This window comes from Temnothorax longispinosus, chromosome 9, assembly GCF_030848805.1.
Source record: "Temnothorax longispinosus isolate EJ_2023e chromosome 9, Tlon_JGU_v1, whole genome shotgun sequence".
Taxonomy (NCBI): Eukaryota; Metazoa; Arthropoda; class Insecta; order Hymenoptera; family Formicidae; genus Temnothorax; species Temnothorax longispinosus.
Genome location: NC_092366.1, coordinates 13,377,792 through 13,398,316, shown reverse-complemented (window position 1 = coordinate 13,398,316; position 20,525 = coordinate 13,377,792). Strand labels below are relative to the sequence as shown.

Here is a 20,525-nt window from a genome sequence, read left to right as displayed (position 1 = left end):
TATGGGCATGAAGCGACATAACCTCTCGCGTTTGTTGATATAGCCATGAAATACCGCCGCAATCGCGCAATGAATAACAAAGACAAAACGTTACCTGTGGCCCTGTCACCTGTGTCGACTTGTGTCGCTTGCTGGAAAGCTGACCTTGGATGTTGAAAAAAGACTTTAGTCGCTACATGAAAAGCACCCATTGTGTGGCGAGTGGCGACGGTCCCGTCTGGCCGGTCTGGCGCGGATTGATTGGTCGGCGCGGCCAGGAGCGCGGACGCGTCCGCCAATCGGGCAGCGAGACGGGCGAGACGGCCAACACGCGCCGCGGTGTCGAACATCTCAAAAGCGCTGCTTGCACTCCGGTCGAGATATCTCGTAGCAGACGACGCGCCGCACGAATCGACTTGACAGCTCACTCCGTATTTTCACGTGTGCCATCGCGCATCGCGTTGCGTAACTGGAGTCCGACTTCCAGGGAGGAGTTCCCCTTTTGCGGTGAGTAAGGAACGTTCGCCACGCTGGCGAGAATGGCCACCGCTTTTATCATCGTCGTCGTCGGTTACGCGATCGACCGATTGACGGATGACGTACAGCTGATCGAATCGACGTGCAGGCAAGCAGGCTGTTTTGACATCGCCACGGATGGCCGTTTATCGACGACCAATTGGCCGCGGTCGGATGCGGGTCCCGGCCAATCGTAACCGTCGCGATCGGGACCGACCGCGGCCGGAAACCTGGCGTAATTTGTTGCGACACGACGCGTCAAGTGTCTTCTCGCCTCCGCTTCCAACGTCGTCGTTTCGTCACATTTTTTAACGTGACGCGACAACGGGACGAAACGGAACTGGGGTAATGACACGACGAATCGTGTCGCAATTTCCGACGCATCTCCCATCTCGCAGCGGCGCAATCGCTCGGTCGGTTCGAACGCATGTATCCGATCCGATCGGACCTTGAAACGCGCAAGCTGCGTGTGTTTACACAAAAGCGTTTTGCCTTGCGGCGTAGCGCTCGTCGATAGAACGACTGATAAGATTTATCGTTCGGCGAAACGAGCGTGAGGCGATTGTTTGGAAAAATCGATGATTCCCCGAGCCGCGATTTAGGAATACGCGACGAGACGGTTATCTCGAGCCTCGTATCGTCGTATCGGATAAACGGAGAGATGCGGACGATATACGCCTCTCGTTCCTCCGCTCGGCTCCGTCGTAAAGGTGAACGATGACAGAATCCTTTCGTGCGAACGTCATCAATTTCCGGCGATAACGCGCAGAATAAATACATGAACGCAGGTTACATAAACGGCACGCGCGCGCGACAGGTATACATAAGCGTCGCGTGTAATACGCATCTGTACCTTTTTTCTTCGCTTTTTTTTTCTAAGGGAGAATTTGATCGATCGATTACGCGAGCGGCGCGTGATGCGGGGAACTTGAGTTCTTGAAAAAAGCGGGATTTGCGCAAGCCGCGCTTAACGGCGGACAGGTTTCCGCTGCCCGCAGTAAAAATGAAGATTTAAAAAACGGCCAGGCAAGATGGCTGTTCGCGCGCCATGCGGTCGCGGCGCAGGAGCGGCAAGTGGTGTCCCCGGATCGAGGGAGAATCTCGCGCGCACGCGCGAGACGGACAGACCGATGCGTTGGGCTCCTTCCCGTCCCACGGGGAAGAAGCAACTTTTAATCGTTTATTCGATTTATTTAAAATTTTTTCTGGCCCCACCACGTGTGGCCATATTGGCCCCGTGACGTCAGATGCGAGAAGTCATGCGAATTTTTTTCCTCACGCTATATATACGCGTCGTAATAAATCAGTTCTCCGCTCACGGTGTAATGTCATTCGCGTTCGATAGTTGTACATACATACTAGTGTTCCCGACCTCTGATGGCGCAATCGAATAGGGAGTGGAAAAATTAAACAGTAAAAAGAACGAGTAAATTGAAAAACTTTTTTTTATGCGATGCTTCGTTCTCGAGAGGCACGATTTTAAAAATTAATATACTATATCAAGTTTTTTAATTAAAAAAACTCAAACACAAATTTGTCTCAGCAACTTTCAAGATATAATATTGAAAAATGGTCTTATTTATATATATATTTTTTTTCAGTTAACTTAAATTATTTTATGTTGCTTTATACAGTAAGATATTGTATATTTTTTATTTTTTATTAATAGGTATATAACACAAGGTATAAATTAAAAAAAATTATCGAAACGTAACTGCATACTTTTCTAATTTTTATTTAATAAAAAAATTATGTACCTCATTTTCTACTTGTTTTATCATATTGTTCACCGGTTCGGTGACACCCGGTAGGTTAGTAAAAAAAAAAAAAAAAAAAAAAAAAAAAAAAAAAAAAAACGTGTCATCCAGCAACTTGTTCATTCTCTGTCAAATCGATCAGGTACACATATAAACTTTTTTTATGTATACCTTAACGGGACACAAAATGTGCACCTAATACGGCACGTAATAACTTTTCATGTATCATCAGCTCAAGAGAGAAAATGAAAGAGAAAAAAAAGGGAGAAGAAAAGAGATGCGAGAATTTACACGCGCCCCAGCGAGGCGCCCCACCCAAGCGCGGTCCCTGAGCACGCGAGAACGGCCGCGATTGGCGCGCGCGATACGGGGGGGGAGGCACATTTCCCAAAGTTCGTACGCTCGTGACAGGTTTCCGAACGCAACGCGAACGGCTTCCGCTGAGCCGCTGACTGGTAGTGCACGCGTACGCGCGTGTGTGTGCGTGTGATTGCTTGCCGTTGTCTCTCGCTCGTCTCGCCTTGCCTGTGTGTGCTGGCTCGCTTGCGTGTGACATTGGGCGACGGGGGCGGAGCGTACCGCGGCCACCCAGTCCTAACCAACCCGAGCCCGAGGCTCGATCGCCGACATTCCGCCGACTCGCGTACAGACCGTACAGTGCGCGTCTCGGGGCCCGAACGCACGGCGTGTCGTTTTCCCTTGTTGCGCGACACGATTGACAGCGGTGTGTGTGTGCGTGCGTACGTGCGTGCATGTGTGCGTGTGGTGTGCGTGCATTGTGCCACACTCTATCCACGGTTCCCCTTGTGCGCCGTGGCCACGGCGGACGGCCACGAACGCTCTCGATCCCTCGCTCGGCTACGCTCCGAGCGAGCAGCTCAGTGTCGTGTCCCTGCGTGCGTGCATGTGCGCGACACAGACGTCGTGCAACGATAAAACGAAGGAAACGTCTCGTCTCGTCTCGTCTCGCCTCGTCTCGTCGCGTCGCGTCGCGTCGCGTTGCGTTGCGTTCCACCAGGCTGAGACAGAGAGTCGAGCTTAGAGGATATCGAAACTTCGTCATCGTCATCGTCGTCGTCGTCGTCATCATCGTCCGTCGTCGCGATGCCCTGGGCGTGTTTCTCCTGCATTCAGGTAAAAGGCCACACTTGGCTCTCCGCGGTACGCTGTTTTCGAATCGAGTTCCTTGACGAGAGCATCGCGAGGAGAGGAGTGCGTGGGGTTGACGAAGTGCGGGTGGGAGGAAGAGGTGGTGGACGTGGGCACACCACGAACGGGTCGACGAAAGGGGGGAAGTGGGAGACGAGGAAGGGGGGGAGAGGGGGGAAAGAGAGTTAAGAGTTACGGACAAGGGTGAAGAGGAGAGGAAGGGGGGAGGGCTTCTCTTTTTTGGAGGATTTCAACCTGAGGTCACGCACAGCGGAGAGAGAAAGAGAGAGAGAGAGTGAGAGAGAGAGAGAGAGAGGTGAGCGCGTGCGGCTGGGAGTAGGACAAGGAAAGAGTGGAAACCCGTCCTCCATTGCTCGATCGCGAGCAAATGGTGGCTCGCTCCACGAGTCTTTGTTACGCTACAAATACGAGTTTTGAGGCCCCAGCACCGAGCTCGCTCCAGCTGCCTGCCTGCCGTTACTGCTGCTGCTGCTGCTGCAATTGCTGCTACTGTCTCTGACTCGCGTCTTTGTCGCGACTGAGCAATCTGTCAGGCTCGCCGCGAGAAAGGGGGAAAGGGCCCCCCCTGCCGTGATGTCAACGGCACAACTTCGCGTCAGCCAGTGATACCGAACGGACGGACAGACGGACGGACCAGACCAAACCAGACCAGCCAGTCAAGTTAGCTAGCCAGCAAGCGAGCCATCGAACGAGCGAGCGAGCGAGCGAGCGAACAGCAGTCGTAGTGTTTGTTATGATTCTCGGTTCGTTACTATCTTCCCCGCTGCCGCGTGGGGGGAAGCATTAATTGCGTATCGTGCCCCGCGGTCGTTTTTATTTAGTCACGCTCTTGTTATCCGAGCGCATATGGCTCGCGCCGAGCCACCAATCCTTTTTATCTCTCTCTCTCTCTCCTCTCTCTTCTCTTGTTTCCCTCTTTTTCTTGGAAAAGCGTTGTCGATATCGCTGCTGGCCGCTGACTATTCAGCTCATGGTCTTTGCGGAGATCGCTGGTGGACACCGCGCGGAGGAGGTCGCGGTTTAATGGGGCACGGGGCATTTAAATCTCTTTGTGCGCTCGTTTATATCCAGCAACGCCCGATCTCGACGGTCATCGCGCGATAAACGGCCGTTCGTCCATTCGTCCGTCCGCCCGCCCGTCTGTTTGCCCTGTGTGTGTTGCGCGCGACTCGGTTCGATTTCGGGGCCGCGAGCGATAATCGAAAGTAAACGCTCGCCGCCGCGAGCGCAACAGCGTCCGTTAATGTTTTCCATCGACAAAGGGGCAGGCCACCGCGAACAAGGAGACTTGACTCGCGCCTCACCGTCCGCGCGACGCACCGATTCCCGTGTATCCGATTTTTTTTCCTCCAGCAGCAGCGCTCGGCTCGCCTTCACCGTTGTGTGTCGCTTTCCGTTGTTACGCATCGTACTTACACGCAAATGAGAGGTGTTACGTAGTAACTCGCGAGTAGGCACTTGGTCATCTCGAAGGATACGGCTGTCCTTTGTTTTTTTTAAGGAACACATAATTGATATTTAATCGTCGGTGCCCTGTTTCATCTGTAGACGTTATTTTATCCGTTAAGCTTTTATGTATTAATCTGTCGTGACGAGCGAGTGAATAGCGTTCAATTTGTTCAAAATTTTTGCCCAAGGTTCTAAAACACATACATACTTAATATTTTTTATGTTCTTGTCAATACAGCTACGTGTAAAACCATATCGTTATCCTGTATCTCCTAAACGCTAAGATTACAATTGCGTGTAAATACAGATGAGAAAGTCATTTGTGTGGGTGTGTAATGCGTAATTAAAAATACGCCTGTGTGGTTTCTCTTTTACAGACAGAATAGTGGCATGAGTCGATTAATCTATGGCAGATCAACAAGATCAGTTGTCATCAGGGGGGTCTGTAGAGAAGGCCAGTGCTTCAGCAGACACCTCTAAGCTTAGGGGGAAGAGCTCTAGTAGTGGCTCGAGTGGCTACAGAAAACGACAGAGTACTGGTGCGATCCCAGATAGCGTGGAAGAGAAGAGGCGTAGACAGACCGCTGGTGATCCACAGACGTCCCAGGTTGACAGTAATACAGCGCACACGCACTCGATCGATTCTTCCAAGGGAGAGGGCAGAATCCGGGGTGAACGAAGAAGTCATGGAGCTGGCTTAGAATCTTATCCAGGTAATTACGCGCGTTCGCGAACGCAAACAACGATGCCGATGTGTGATCGAAAGTGGCGCTTTATCACAATTTTTTATTTTTCCTTCGAGTGTCATTCTATTGCAACGTTGCGTCATCGTGCAGTCTTAGCTAATGTTTGCTCGTTATTACACGACGGGGCATAAATAATCTTTCCTACCTTCAGCCTTTTATCACACTTTGATGCCGCTTGAACTCTCCTCTATACGAAAGAGTTTTATCTTTATTCATCGGCGAATGCTGATGCTTGATTGGACTGTGTAACATTATTAAGTGAAAAACTATGAACTATTGTCGGAACAGAAACCGACTGGAGGTCGCATCATAAGATTCATCAAGCCAGCTATAGCAGTAGCGGTGCAAGGGTGCGTAGTGCAGCAAGGACGGGTTTGCCAGAGTTAAATCCAACACCTACCGATTGCGTGGCATCGCGGACTCGTTCCCGTACGCCACAAAATCCTCAGGCATTGACACAGGGAACCAGTAGTTACGATTTGTCACTGCCTAGTGGATACGGTAGTCGGAAGACAAGTACCTACAGCAACTTGGTGGCTTCATCAAGTGCGACGTCGATCACTAGTCATCCATCCACATCGAGAGGCAGAGGAGGTTAGTGCACACTTTTCTAGTCGCTATTGTCGATTGCAGGATGTGATGTGTGATTTACGTGAAGATACAATTTTGTTTTAAGATTGATCATGTTAATTACATTTATAATGACTCTTAAAACTGACAACAAGGTCTTCAAGTCGAAAACTTTAACAAATATTTCTATTGTCAAAGATTTATTATGTATTTTTTTATGATTATTATATATTTGTCCTTTTTTTTCAAGTTTTTTGATATTGGCATTAAAGGATACTTTTTAAAACTGTTTGACTTATGACATTATATATTACAGATAATTCAGATTTAAATTTTAATAAATTAATATATCTAGTTAATATTTTTTATCTTACATTAAGAAATTTGGTTGTGCAGGAAGAAAGCAAAATAAGTTGTATGAATAATTTGTAACGAACGTTACAATACTTATATCGACTGATAGAAAAAGCTCTTTTCCAAAATTTTCAGTTACTAGTATAGTTGTGTTTAATAAGCCGTGTCAGTTACGCTATTGGTTTAAAAGAATGAATATATTTTCTGTAGCTTTGATTATTTTATCGCAAAAAGAACAATAGCAAATTTGATTCTTTAGTGTAAGTCTGATTTTTTTTAAACAATGCATACAGAGAGAAGAAGAAAGACCAAGTTGTATAGCTAAGCAATGCACATGTTAACTTAATAAATCCAGAACAAAAAGCTCTTTATGACACATATTTCTATATTTTTACACATGTACACATTTGTTGTGTCTCTACTTGTGCAACGTTTGCGCTAACTTGTTGGAAGATTAAAAAAATTTTTGGTTTTTGGAAATGTGAGTGTGTACGGAAGTACATGATATAGAACTTGTGCGTTTTGTTACGAATTTTGATCTAATTTCTATCACGATCAGTCACGAGTACAATGACAAAGTTTCGTGTGTAATACGTGTGTAAATGAAAGGGAGTGATTCAGCCGCGAAGAGAGTGTGAAAATGTTACGCGAGATAGGAATATAATAAAATTTAGAAAACGCAAGCATTATCAAGATAAGAGTCATAGATCAGACTGTATCATTAGGCCAGAGGATGAGCGAATGTCTGGAAGGATTTGTGTCTGCTGTCAAAGCACTTTTTCCAATATCAACACAAACCTACCATCAAGAAGGTAAGCTCAAGGAGTACACACTCTTTGTACCACATTTTCTTCCCCTTATTTTCTCTTGCAAATTCGCGAGTAGCTTAAATGAACATCCGAGTCATTGAACTCCATTCCAAACTTATTCTCTATACATCCATATATGCAAGTATCATCATTTACTATACTTAATGGGAGCTTTCCAGCAAGCGACACAAGTCGACACAAGTATCGTTTTGTCTTTGTTACTCATTGCCAAAAAAGAAAGATAGAACGACGTTTGTGTCGACTTGTGTCGCTTGCTGGAAAGCTCTCAATATCAGGTAAACTTCTGTGTTAAGTTCATTCATGCATGGTATTGATTATGTTTAGGGGAGATATTTTCCAACTTTACGATACTTAAGTTCTATTAAATCTGATAAACAAACACGATACTTAAAAACGCATCATTAACATTAACTTAACGTTACGACGTTAAATCTAAATATTTTTGTTACATAATAAGATTATATTAATAATTTATATATAATTGGATTGGATATATTAAAAATTTCAGAAATGTTTTCATTTTTATTACAATACAAAGAAAAAAGTTTTTTTTTAATATTCAGAATATTATACAAATGTGCTGAAAGTTTATGAACTGTTTGCAAACATTTTCGTAAAGTTATCAAACATATCATACATCATACAATTATATACAAACAAAATAATTTTTAATAATTAAGTAAAATTATTATAATTTATTATTATAATAAAAGTTAATATTAAAACTTATATGGTTCAAGTTTTTAGTTTGTTACTTGTTATGCTCTTAATTTAGAGTTAAAGAGTGATTCTTTTTATACAGTTGAAATTATATACGCAATATTATCATTTAATTTTAATAACGATTCGTAATTTTATTATACAGTGTACAAAATAATTCGACAAAAGCGAATATTAGTCTTTTAACACTCACCGCCACGTATACACCGCCACGTGTATACTCAGAACCTAACCCACGCAGACCAGAAGTATCGTAAATGATACACCATACACCGAGTAATCCAGGTTATAAAAGCTGTAAATAAAAGCAAAAGGAAATCGAAAAGCATAAGTATTATTAGTCTGGTATTCATAGTCACATCTTGTATATAAGATCGTGTCTAAAATTCATCTTTAGATATTCCATAACCAATGAAACAAGTTGTATAGCATCTGAATCGTCTCGATTTTAAATATGAAATTTGACCGAATTGATAATAAAATACAGCAAAAAACATAAAATATAGCAAAAACAATAAAACACTAGTAAAAAAAACAAAAAAACAGTCTTGGCCTGAGGACGTAATTTTTTTTTATTCCGCTTGGCAGTGAAAGTGTTAAGTAATGTAATTTTTGGTTGATTTCTGTATAGTTTAATTTTAATCGATTTATATCAGTTTTCTCAAATTTAAGAAAGAATTTGTGAAACAAAAATTCGGATACATCTTATGTTATTGAAAAATAATGCAATTATATAATAATGCAATATAAAGAGCCGCAATAAATATCTCAAAATTTTGCGTGTTTTTATTGAAGTTATTGAACTTATTTTTTTCTCTATAAACTTTTTGTCTCGAGCATCTTGCTCTTATAAGATAATAATGCGTTAAAATTGGTGTCGAAAATCCTGTGGATAAGTAATATTTTGTCACGTCTGTATGCCATTATGTGAGGCTAAACTGATCTCGTTTTCTTTCTCTCTTTCTCTCAATACTTGATAGAAATGATTAAATATAATTAATAGTTATGCATACAAGTATAATCGTTAAAGTATGTTCGGAAATATTTTTTTTTTGGTATCAGTATTTTTTGAACTTGCATATTTTATATTTTTTCTAATAATAGACTTTGTAAGTTGATATTGCTTTAATCAGAAATTTATAGTTTATGCATTCTCTCTGCATTCTTTTAAGAGAAACTTTTGCCTTGTATGAAAAATGACTTTTATTGCGTAGTAATATTCTTGTTATCAGATATTATCTTTTATAATCATTACTCTTTTCTTTTACACCTGGCTAAGAAATTGGTTATGAAGTTTGGAGTTAATACGAAGCGCGTATGACGATTGTTTACTTTATTATGTTTTATTTGACAAGAATTATCATGTATATTAATAGTGTGCAGAGTGTGCGCTTCATTGTATTTAGAGATTTTTCGATAGATTGGACACATCTCTTTTCACAAAGTTCTTTAAATGCTTAAATTGGTATACAAAATATTCCAGACGTTGCGTCGCATGACAACAGTTAATAATAGACTTTTGGGGTCGTTTTGAGATAAAAATTTGAAATACCAAAATCTTTTGGCACTTAATAATTAAATCTTTATAATTTATGTAGTTATTCGAGAAAAATGTTCCTATTTTACATATGTTTAATAGTTTTGATAGTTTTCAGCTTGCAAACTTGCAATTTATACTGAGTGATTGGGTTCAAATATAAGCTATCGTAAAATACCTGATGTTGCGAAATTGCCTCCAAAATTGAAAGAATGGTAATTAATGTTTCTTCAAAATTTGCTTCGGTACAAATTGTTTGTACCTGCCTCAGCAGCCACAATGCGAATCTCCAGATTTATGAGAATAGAGATGACACATAGGGTCTTCTTAACAAAAAGAAATCGCACTCGTCTAGAAACTTGGGTCAATGCGACATCATTCAAGATATTAGTGTTTTGTATTATCTGATGGCAGGAATGAAAATCGCTTTTTCCCTTCAGGTAACAAACAGAAATTCCTCGACTTTTTATCCAATCGCTCGGTGTAAGGCTGGCTGAGAACTGCCAGAATGAAATTTGCTTAAAATAGGTGCATAGTTTTTGTGAACAACGTTCATATTTTATCTGTTGTAGATGCTGCGGTATTTAGACAATATATAGCGGCACTCATCTCAGTATCGCGATCTTTAATCTCTATCCTAGAGAAAGCATGCGACATTAAATGTTGCTAAAATTATATGATGCTAACTAGGAAGATGTTTACTAGCTGAACAATTTTACATATAGAAAAAAAATTAAGATATAAGATTGGTTTTATCAAATTAAGATATAAGATTGGTTAGATCAAATAGGTATCTATTTTTACAATCGACAGGCAAAATTGTATATAAAACTGCATGAGACATCACGATAGAAATCATACATCACCTATAATTATCAAACTTGCGAAAATGTTTGACTTTTGTAATTGTGCACACGGAATGAGAATCGTATCATTTTCTTTTCCGTTCCGAAGATATTTTACACGTGCGTAAATGTTAAGAAACGTTGCATACTTTCATACAGCAACCTTGACATCCGTGTAAATGCGAATCTTGTGCATTGCGCGCAGGTAGACAGCCACACACGACAGGTCTCTGTCCTAGCCCTATGTAGCTCAATGGTTGTGTGACATTTGGATATTTTAGATTCGAAATCTCACGGCGGTGCGGCCTGTAACGCAACGAGCAGCAGCACGAGCAGTCAAGTCCTGGGTGTCAAGTCCAGCATCAGAGTGGGTAACGCAGCAAGTAACTCTGTGGAGAGTGGTGGGGGGGTGTTGGCACATGACGGGGCAGGCACGAGTGGCATCGCGTCAACGGCCACTGCCAATCCACCTGTGTCTGCCGCCGTTTCTGCCAACCCTACACACCCTCATTCTACACACAAGCACCTGCTACGCTCTCGCGCAAAAACTTCTGGCGAACAACCTAAGGAACTGCCATCCAGCAACAAGACTTCGGGAAAACATCATAAGAAAGACACTACAACGGGTTCCTGCTCGAGTTCCAGGTAGTTAATCGGAGATATATATATATTTTTTTTTGCACTCAGAGCTTGACTATAAGATCTTATGTAATCGGTTAAAAAATTATGTCTGGCATCGTTACAGACATCGCTCCTCATCGCGCGTGAGGAAGCCGGTGGTGGAGAGCGGTTCCGGTGGATTGGGTAGTGTAATGTCAGGCAATGACTCCATCAGCGCTACTTCAGTGTCATCCTCCATTCCGAGCAGTCAGTTAGTCTCGACCACAGGTGAGGAGGAGTCGGCATCAACTGCGACATCTGCCACAGGTTAAATGCCATTGATTTCTAAGCTTAATAAATCATAAATAAGCTTGATCAAATTTTATCGTGCGATGTCAGACCGCGTCATTTAAAATGTCGATTTTCTACTTGCACGCAAAGCTAGTGGAGGACCATCTGGAATGTCAGGAACGACCGGTGACAGCGAGAGCGACGATGGAGAAGTTGGACGATTACAGGCTCTGTTGGAGGCCAGAGGTCTACCGCCTCACGTGTTCGGCGCACTAGGACCGCGGATGCAACACTTACTTAACAGAAGCATGGGCGCAAGTTCTGGTATGAAAATAATTAATAGACTTTCTGTCGGTGTATTGTAATTTAATCGGAGCAGTTCATAATTCGCGTTACTTGTGACAACCTACAAGTAATCTTTAATTGTACAACGCATCGCTATTTATACTTGTCGAAATATTACTTATTCGATGTACTGATCTTTCAATTAACAATTTGCAGCTGCCAAGGCGCAACAGCTATTAGCTGGTTTACAAGCTGTTGAAGATGAAGGAGAGCAATTGCAGGCAGTTATGAACATGGGAGAGATTCTTGTAATGGGAAACGAAGATACTCTGACTGGTTTCCCCGTCAAGCAAGTGGTTGCAGCTTTAATTAATTTATTGGGGATTGAGCATAATTTTGCAATAATGACCCACGCGTGTCGAGCTCTTACGTATATGATGGAAGCGCTGCCACGGTCGTCCACCGTCGTGGTGGACGCAGTGCCGGTGTTCCTGCAAAAGCTCGAATCGATCGAGTGCATGGACGTAGCTGAACAGTGTTTAACAGCATTAGCCATGTTGTCACGCAGGCACAGCAAAACAATTTTACATGCGGTATGTACCCACATTCCATCTAACTTGCATACAACGTGCAATTGCATTTTTTGTCTTATTTTACTCATATGGCTTCCCCACATTGATCGACCCAGCTCATAATTTTTCTATAAAAATTTGTTGTAAGATTATCGAAAGGTCTATATTGTTTTTAGACATTTTGTTTTATGTTAGTATCTCTAAATGAAATACTGATTTTTTATCAAGAGACACGGGATTGTCTCGCGCCAAGTACACGCGAAGCGAGACCGCATCGTGACTTACGCGAACGCACGGGTTGCGAGTATCCGAGATTTTGAGATATAATTTTACTCCACTTTAATATCCTAATATTTTTAAAATTATTTAATTATTATTTAGAAAAATAGAAATCATCTTTATGTCTCTAAAGTCGAAAGTTACTATAAGATATAAGATTTATTTTGGAATAACTTGGCAAGTAATGAAAGTCAATATATGGTTCTAAAGATATGAAATGTTTGTGTCATATCTTAATGACAAAGATATTTTAAATGGTCCAATTAAGTAGAACATTTTCTCTATTGTTTTATATGACACCAATTTTAGAACCATATGACTTTTATTTGCAATTAATGTGAATTTTAATCATAATGTTATCTTTTTATTTTCAGGGTGGAGTATCAGCTTGTTTAAAGTTTGTTGATTTTTTCAACATCACAGCACAACGTGCAGCGTTAACAATTACCGCAAACTGCTGTCAAAACCTTCATCCTGATGATTTCCACTTGGTAGTGGAGAGTCTGCCGTTATTAACGAGCAGGTTGACGAATCAAGATAAGAAGAGCGTCGAGTGTGTGTGTCAAGCATTCAGTCGATTAGTTGACAGTTTCCAACATGATCCCGTGATGCTGCATAAAATTATCAATGCCGAGCTCTTACAGAATCTGCAACAGCTGGTACGTGCGATTCCATCGATTAAATATTTATTGTTAGAATGATTTTTATTCTCGTGCCGTCTATATATATCCGCATCTTCGTGTTACAGCTTATGATTACGCCGCCGGTTAACAGCACTAACAATTTCATAACTGTATTACGAATGCTCTCTGTGATATCGAATCGCTGTCCCGACTTGGCGCAATTGTTGCTGCAACAAAATATAGCTTTCACGTTAAGTTATCTTTTAACCGGATCTCTGGATGTCAAAACGGAAGATGTGGAATTGGTGCCGCGTACACCGCAGGAATGGTTCGAAATTACGTGTTTAATCGAGGAGCTTATGCCTCCGTTACCAACAGATGGGATATTCAGTGTAAATAGCTTACTCGAAAGGACCAGCAATCAACAGGAGACTGTCCAGTGGGAATGGCGCGATGAAAGACAATGTTCCCATCCGTTCAGTACTATAGATTCTAGAATTATTGAGGTAATCCCGTAGCACTGGAATTTTGATCAACGAACGACCACGAGAAATTAAATCGTTAAACGCATGTTTTAGATGGCGTTTCAAAATGGCGAAGATGAGATATGCCTTACCTCTTTAGGACGAACTTACACTATAGATCTGACTGTGATGAAACAAATTAACGAGGATATAGGAATGGCAAGGAGTATATTTCGGAGAGTGAACGCCAATCCCACTGAGGGGAAGAGTCCAACTTGCTCATCTAGGTACAAATTACATTTGGGATCTTCGAAGGCTGTAAAAAAAACCACTTTGTCGTTAATGCAGTTTTTACGTTATTGATTACAGTATGGATGTTGTGCCTCCGGTAATTGAAACGAACGAATGGCTAGTGTCTTTTATTCGAACTTTATTTTCTGTACTGTATGAAGTGTATAGCAGCTCAGCTGGGCCCGCCGTAAAGTGCAAATGCCTTCGAGCTCTTCTTCGTATGGTATATTATGCTTCAACTGATTTACTTAAGGTGAGATAAGATATTAAACGACAGTATTGCTCGCGCGATATACTTTATACATGAATTTTTTTTCACATGTAGGATGTTCTAAAGAATCAAGTGGTTTCGTCACATATAGCCGGTATGTTAGCGTCGCAAGATTTACGTATAGTTATCGGAGCTCTTCAAATGGCGAGTATCCTGATGAAGAGATTGCCACAAGTGTTTGGGGTTCATTTTCATCGCGAGGGCGTACTGCATCAAGTTCGTCAATTAGCAGATCCCGAAGTACCTCTCGGTGTTTCACCACCTAAGTGCCCTTCTGGTAAATCATGCTAATTCTCTTCTCATCCCCGTTGTTTTTCGTTGTTTTTCCAGTGTGTTCCAATACGTTTTACATGACTTCGTTGCCGCACATGTGATATATACTGTATCATACGACATTTTACGTTGCATTTAGGTACATCATTACCAAGCCCACAGCCAGGTCCGTCTAATACACCACTTTCTTCCACCACAATGTTGTCTTCTAGTAGTGCCACATCTCCGGTTGTTTCTCCATCATCGAACGGCAACATATTGTTCGGCACAATCGCGTCGTCATGCCAGTATAAACCAAATATCAGTGCTTCGCTGGAGCCACACAGAACGGAGTTAAACAACAGCGTAGAGGAAACGAGCGCATCGCAAAGTGCTCACCTGTTAGTATGAGATATCCATCGATATGCTTACAATGTTTTAAGTAATTATTTATGGCATCGCACTTATAGATTGTGTCTCTCTCTATTTATTAGAAGAATCGGTGATGTGCTGAAGAAGAAACGACAGAACAAGAAGGGTCGTTTCTCGAGATTGGGAGGTGCTACCACGCCACAGCAAACGCAACAGCCGGAGTCTTTGTTCACCGGTTTTACCCCTAAGAACAATAGATTCTTGGGGAATCTCAACCCGGCCAAATGGGGCCGAAAATCGTCCTCGTCCAGTACTAGCAACGACAAGAGAGATTCGAGTTCGTCTACGAATCTGTCGAAACCACCGAGTAATCCGAGCTTAACTGGCGGGAATCGGGATAAGGCAAAGGCATGGGTGCGCGAGCAAGCTGCCCAATTCCTAGCGAGATATCAGGACGACGCGCCTTGCTCGCATCCCGCCCTAACGGTTCTCGCTCGACTGACAGCTGCGATACAGCGATTGCAATCAAACGTAAGCACGCTACATGAACATATATATCGTATAAATAAAAACCGTTAAACATCGAGAATTTTATGAAGATATCTATCTTACGTTTTTATTATTAGATAGCTTTATATATGTATATCAATAGACATCCGTGCGAAGCACATGTGATGGAATTCGTCATATACATATATGTTGCACTTTAATCTGCAGATCTTTACAATTCACACTTACGTTTGCAGGAATTGGACGAAATGTTGTCAGCACTAACGGAATTACGGGACATAGTTCTCGAAAGCGATATATCGCCGTTTGAGATGAATTACAGTGGCCTTATCAAGGCCCTGTTGAACTACCTCACTACCACGGATGCACCGGGCAATCGCTACGACCGTCTTCGTATGTTTTGGAAATTGTTTGCGGAGTCTACCGTAAGTAGAACTGATCCTTTTTTGCTTTTGTCTTAAATGTGCACGTGTACATAATCCTTGTGATGCTACTATATCCAGATGCAACAGAATAACGATATTATGGAGCTTAATCCCGGAGCGTTTGGTGCTTTAGTGACGAAATTGAACAGCTGCGTTGCACAGCTGGAACAATTCCCAGTGAAGGTTCACGATTTACCCGCAGGTTCTGGCGCCGGTCGCGGCGGCACCAGTGCTCTCAAATTCTTCAACACACATCAACTTAAAGTAATTGACTGCGCACATCTAAAATAAGCAAAATTTACTTAACTCTCACGAGAGAAGACAATTGATATAAACGCAAATGTTTCGTTGAATTGTGCAGTGTAATCTTCAACGGCATCCGGACTGTAATAATCTGAAACAGTGGAAGGGCGGTACTGTAAAAATAGATCCGCTTGCATTAGTACAGGCGATTGAACGTTATTTGATGGTACGTGGATATGGCAGAATACGCGACGCTGACTCGATGGTCAGTGATGACGACAATAGCGAGGATGACATTGATGATACTTTGGTGTGTACTTCTTCCACCCGAGTGTCTTCCCGAGTATCTTTAGATAGGAGAAAACTGATAAAATCGGCGCAAGCCATTATTTTTGCCTTGCTCTTTCCTTTTCAGGCGGCAGTCGTGATAAGCCAAGGACCACCGAAACATAAGCTTCAGTTTTTAATCGGTGACGTGGTCCTACCTTTCAACATGACGGTTTATCAAGCTGTCAGGCAGTTTGGATGCTCCGGAGTGGATCACTCTGAGGCAGAAGCTGATAGTGAACCGCCACTTGGGCACGACGCGGTATGGGTGCAAACCCACACGATATACTACAGGTATTTTCAGACATCCTGAAACACAAGCGCAATTCCTTTTCTTCCTTTTTTCTCTTATCTTTCAAAGTTCCAATCTGATAAATGTTTGATAAATGTCTTTATTCTCATTCTTTTTGAATGCAGACCTGTACCAGAAGAGGACGCCGCAACTTCTCCAAAATCAGGATCGAGTTTACAGGGTAATAGCAGGAAGGGCAAGGGAAAAAGTACAAAGATTAGTTCGAAGAGGAAAGAAGATAGTCTGTGGCTGGAAGGCACGATTCCGCCTCAACACTGTCCCCTCGCGCCATATCTATCTCCCACGTTACCACCCACGGTAACCATTACGGACGCCTCTCTCGACGGATTGTGTCTGCTACGGCTCTTACACGCTCTCAATCGCCATTGGGGCATACTGTTCCCTCATCTGAAAAGCATGAGCCTGCTGTCGCCTCAGGACTTCATTAATAACAAGATCGCCGCGAAAGCCAGCAGACAACTGCAGGATCCGCTGGTGATCATGACTGGAAACTTACCGTCTTGGTTACAACAGATAGCGTCCGTCTGGTTAGTAAAGCAGATAGATCGATCGTTGGTTTACCTAATTTTCGCATAATTCAGAATTTGTAATAATTGAACTTTTTTTCAATTTTTAGTCCTTTTCTTTTTCCATTCGAGACGAGGCAGCTCTTGTTGTACGCGACGTCGTTCGATCGAGATAGAGCGCTGCAGCGTCTCTTGGACTCCGCGCCGGAACTCTCGGGATCGGACAGCCAGGAGCGCGTTACCCCACGCTTAGAACGAAGGAAGAGAACTATCTCGCGAACGGATATTCTTAAGCAAGCGGAGCAAGTTATTCAAGACTTAGCCTCTAACAAGGCCTTACTTGAAGTGCAATACGTCAACGAGGTCAGTCGGTTTTTGTACGCATGTGCCTCTCAGACTGTTATTGCAAGTTTCTAACGTGGTATTCGTATTATAGGTCGGTACTGGCCTCGGTCCAACTTTGGAATTCTACGCTCTAGTCTCTAAGGAACTGCAACGCGCTGACTTAGACTTGTGGCACGGCAGTTCGAATCCTACCGAAAACGGATACGTTAATTCCTCGCACGGGCTCTTCCCGACGCCAATCCCATGGAACACTAAAGTATCACATCTAGCAAAATTGAAGACCAAGTTCAAATTCCTTGGGAAATTCATGGCGAAAGCGATATACGACTCCAGAATGGTAAAAATTGGATTTCTCGTTCGCAAAATCTTTTCACGTCTCTCCTCGATCGCGCCCTTGACGCGTTAAATTGTTTGTTTTTCAGTTGGACTTGCCATTTAGTTTAACTTTTTACCGCTGGTTACTGGGAGAGGAGCATACTCTCACGTTAGCGGACTTGGCATACATATGTCCCGACGTATATCGCACTCTCAGCAAACTCCAAGAAGTCGTGAGGAAGAAAGACGTTATGGAGAAGGATCAGACACTGCGGCCGCACGAAAAGTCGCAATTAATAGAGGCTCTTGATTTAGATACGTGCCCGATTTCAGACCTGGGTCTTGTGTTTGAGTTGCCGGGCTATGAGAATATCGAATTGAGGAAGGGTGGCAGCGAGATATCCGTTACTATTCACAATCTGGATCAATATATTAAGGTAAATACATCGCTTGACACTTCCCTTCGCCGATGGTGTCTGAGGGATCACGGTGGTCATGTAATTTCTGTAAAATTTCAGTTAGTGGTACATTGGTTCTTGTATGAAGGAGTATTCAGGCAAATGGAGGCTTTCCGGGAAGGTTTCGAGTCGGTATTTCCTCCGTCTCAACTGAGACTATTCTTCCCGGAGGAGTTGGAAGCAGTATTCTGCGGCCACGCACAAACTGGCGGACTGTGGGACGTAAAGACTCTTGCCGAATGTTGTAGAACCGATCATGGTTACACGCCGGACTCACGGGCCATACGTTTTCTGTTCGAGGTCATGGCCAAGTACAACAGCGAGGAACAGCGACAGTTCGTTCAGTTCGTCACTGGTTCACCGCGTTTGCCCGTTGGAGGTAAATACTTGGCTTCATTTTTTACTTATATTGTCGTAAATGAAGGAAGCCAACGACGAAGTACGTTCTTGTATTTTGCAGGTTTTAAAAGCTTAACGCCTCCGTTAACAATAGTGCGCAAAACTTTCGATCCATCTATGAAGACAGATGATTTTCTACCATCGGTAATGACTTGCGTTAACTACCTAAAACTGCCTGATTATACCACTTTGGAAATAATGCGGGAAAAGTTGCGGATAGCCGCGCAAGAGGGTCAACATTCGTTCCATCTCTCCTAGAAACGGGTGGAAGATCGGCGCCTCGTTTTCTCCTTTATTCTCACTTTATCCATACCGCGAATTATCCAAACTTCGTTTAAGATCTACCTGAAATTACATACGTTGCCAGTGAGCAAATCCAACATATGACAATGGTTTTTACCCCTTACGTGAATTCTTTTGAAGATAGTTTTCGTTTCTTGAAAAAATTCGTCGGAGTAACACTTCTTTCTTTTGGTGTTTAAATCTTTGCAATTTGGATTGTGATGTACTTTGATCAGGAAGAAAAGTTCAAAGTTGCATAATTAACCGAACCGCGTGAGTTTACGCTCTCGCGAACGCTACAAACCGAGTGGCTTGCGAGCGACCTCGTTTAAGGGAAAAGAAACTTATCTTCAGTGTGTTACAATAAAAAAAAAAAGAAGAAAAAGATTGTAAATATAGTTTAATATACGCAAGTCGATATAAATACCTTATATGATAGTACCGAGAAAAATATTGCTATAAAAAAACACTATACTAACTGAATATAACAGCCCGAGAGCGAGAGAGAAAGTGAGAGGAGGAAGACATTTACTAGGCATAAGTAAATTTTATATCAGTGGTGCGTTAAAAAGCATCGCCATACGTCGCCAATCCTCCGCGTCTTACGACCGCGGAAGAAAATGAAAATTTACGAGCTAAAATCAGCAAGGAGACGCGCACGCCCGCGACGAAGGCGCGCGAGCGCGTGTCTTGTTGTCGGAAACAACGCCGTTTCCGTACATCCCCCACACCCATAATATCGTGTCTCTCGCTGCTATTCTCTATTTTGTAATCGATCTCTTCGTGTTCGCCGCTTTTTTGAGTTCCAACGACCGAGAGCGCAATGCGCGAGTCCCGTTGCGTAACACCTCTACGTTTAAGTTCAATCAATGTGTAACGTTCATTAATATTATTTGATATTTCTATTCTAAGTGAATTAGCCCCGATCGTTATTTCATTTAGCTGCGTAAGAGTACAATCGGAATCGCCAGGATCGCGACGACGCGCGCGTAAATCGAAGGGAAATTCCGATATTCATTTACTTACAAGCAAACTCGTCATATTTAGAGGGAAAAAAAAGAAAAAGAATTGTAAGAGAACTTGTATGATACAAAAATAGAATGGATATAAAGTAAGTGAAGCTGGTGTATCAAATGGAAATACAAGATATATTACGTTACTTTCTTATGTCACCGCAGAAAATGCGGTGAGTATATGCGAAAACTGTGCGAGAGAGAAAGAGTGTGTGAGGACGAATTAATCTACATGCCAGAACCTGTTTAATTTGAATTCTACGTTGTCAAGTTTTGCGTAAAATGTATATCGCGCACACAAGCGGTTTACTCGATTTTGTTGTATCCTTCAAAACAACCTAAGATTCGAGAGTCGCGCACCTTTTATTAGCGGAAGTTGTAATTTACTTTGTTAAAACATTTTCTTCTTTTTTTTTTTTTAAGATACACTGTACGCTGACACGTCGATGTACTTTACATTACCATGATTACAATTTCCTAGGCGTGTGAAATAATTAATTTTTTATTTCGTTTTTTCACTTTGTGTGACGACGAATTACGAGTGATATAATGTGTAGGAGGAATCGAGGAACGCAGGGCAGAAAGGATATGTGCATCATCGTAAATTTGTAACGAT

General features: G+C 42.5%; 2 protein-coding genes across 6 annotated transcripts in view; one reads left to right on the top strand and one right to left on the bottom strand.

Annotated features, from left to right (window-relative positions):
- The window catches only part of LOC139819709 (uncharacterized), a 93,107-nt gene that overhangs the window by 34,682 nt on the left and 37,900 nt on the right, over positions 1-20,525 (bottom strand). The window lies entirely within an intron of this gene.
- Positions 331-20,016, top strand: Ctrip (E3 ubiquitin-protein ligase ctrip). Of its 5 annotated transcripts, none has more exons than XM_071788693.1 (25): positions 331-486; positions 5,249-5,584; positions 5,906-6,211; positions 7,267-7,353; positions 10,755-11,118; positions 11,219-11,400; positions 11,515-11,688; positions 11,866-12,242; positions 12,875-13,159; positions 13,249-13,629; positions 13,702-13,874; positions 13,957-14,131; positions 14,204-14,426; positions 14,562-14,802; positions 14,896-15,304; positions 15,520-15,708; positions 15,787-15,972; positions 16,070-16,261; positions 16,367-16,572; positions 16,696-17,118; positions 17,208-17,460; positions 17,534-17,779; positions 17,865-18,194; positions 18,276-18,594; positions 18,676-20,016. In XM_071788693.1, exons 2-25 carry the CDS (start codon positions 5,278-5,280, stop codon positions 18,870-18,872), a joined length of 6,225 nt encoding a protein of 2,074 aa, XP_071644794.1. In that variant the 5' UTR covers positions 331-486; positions 5,249-5,277; the 3' UTR covers positions 18,873-20,016. The 5 variants fall into 5 exon arrangements, with proteins under 5 accessions (XP_071644794.1, XP_071644796.1, XP_071644792.1 ...); XM_071788695.1 differs by lacking the exon at positions 331-486 and adding an exon at positions 2,391-3,386 and having other exon boundaries at positions 11,219-11,361; XM_071788691.1 differs by lacking the exon at positions 331-486 and adding an exon at positions 2,392-3,386.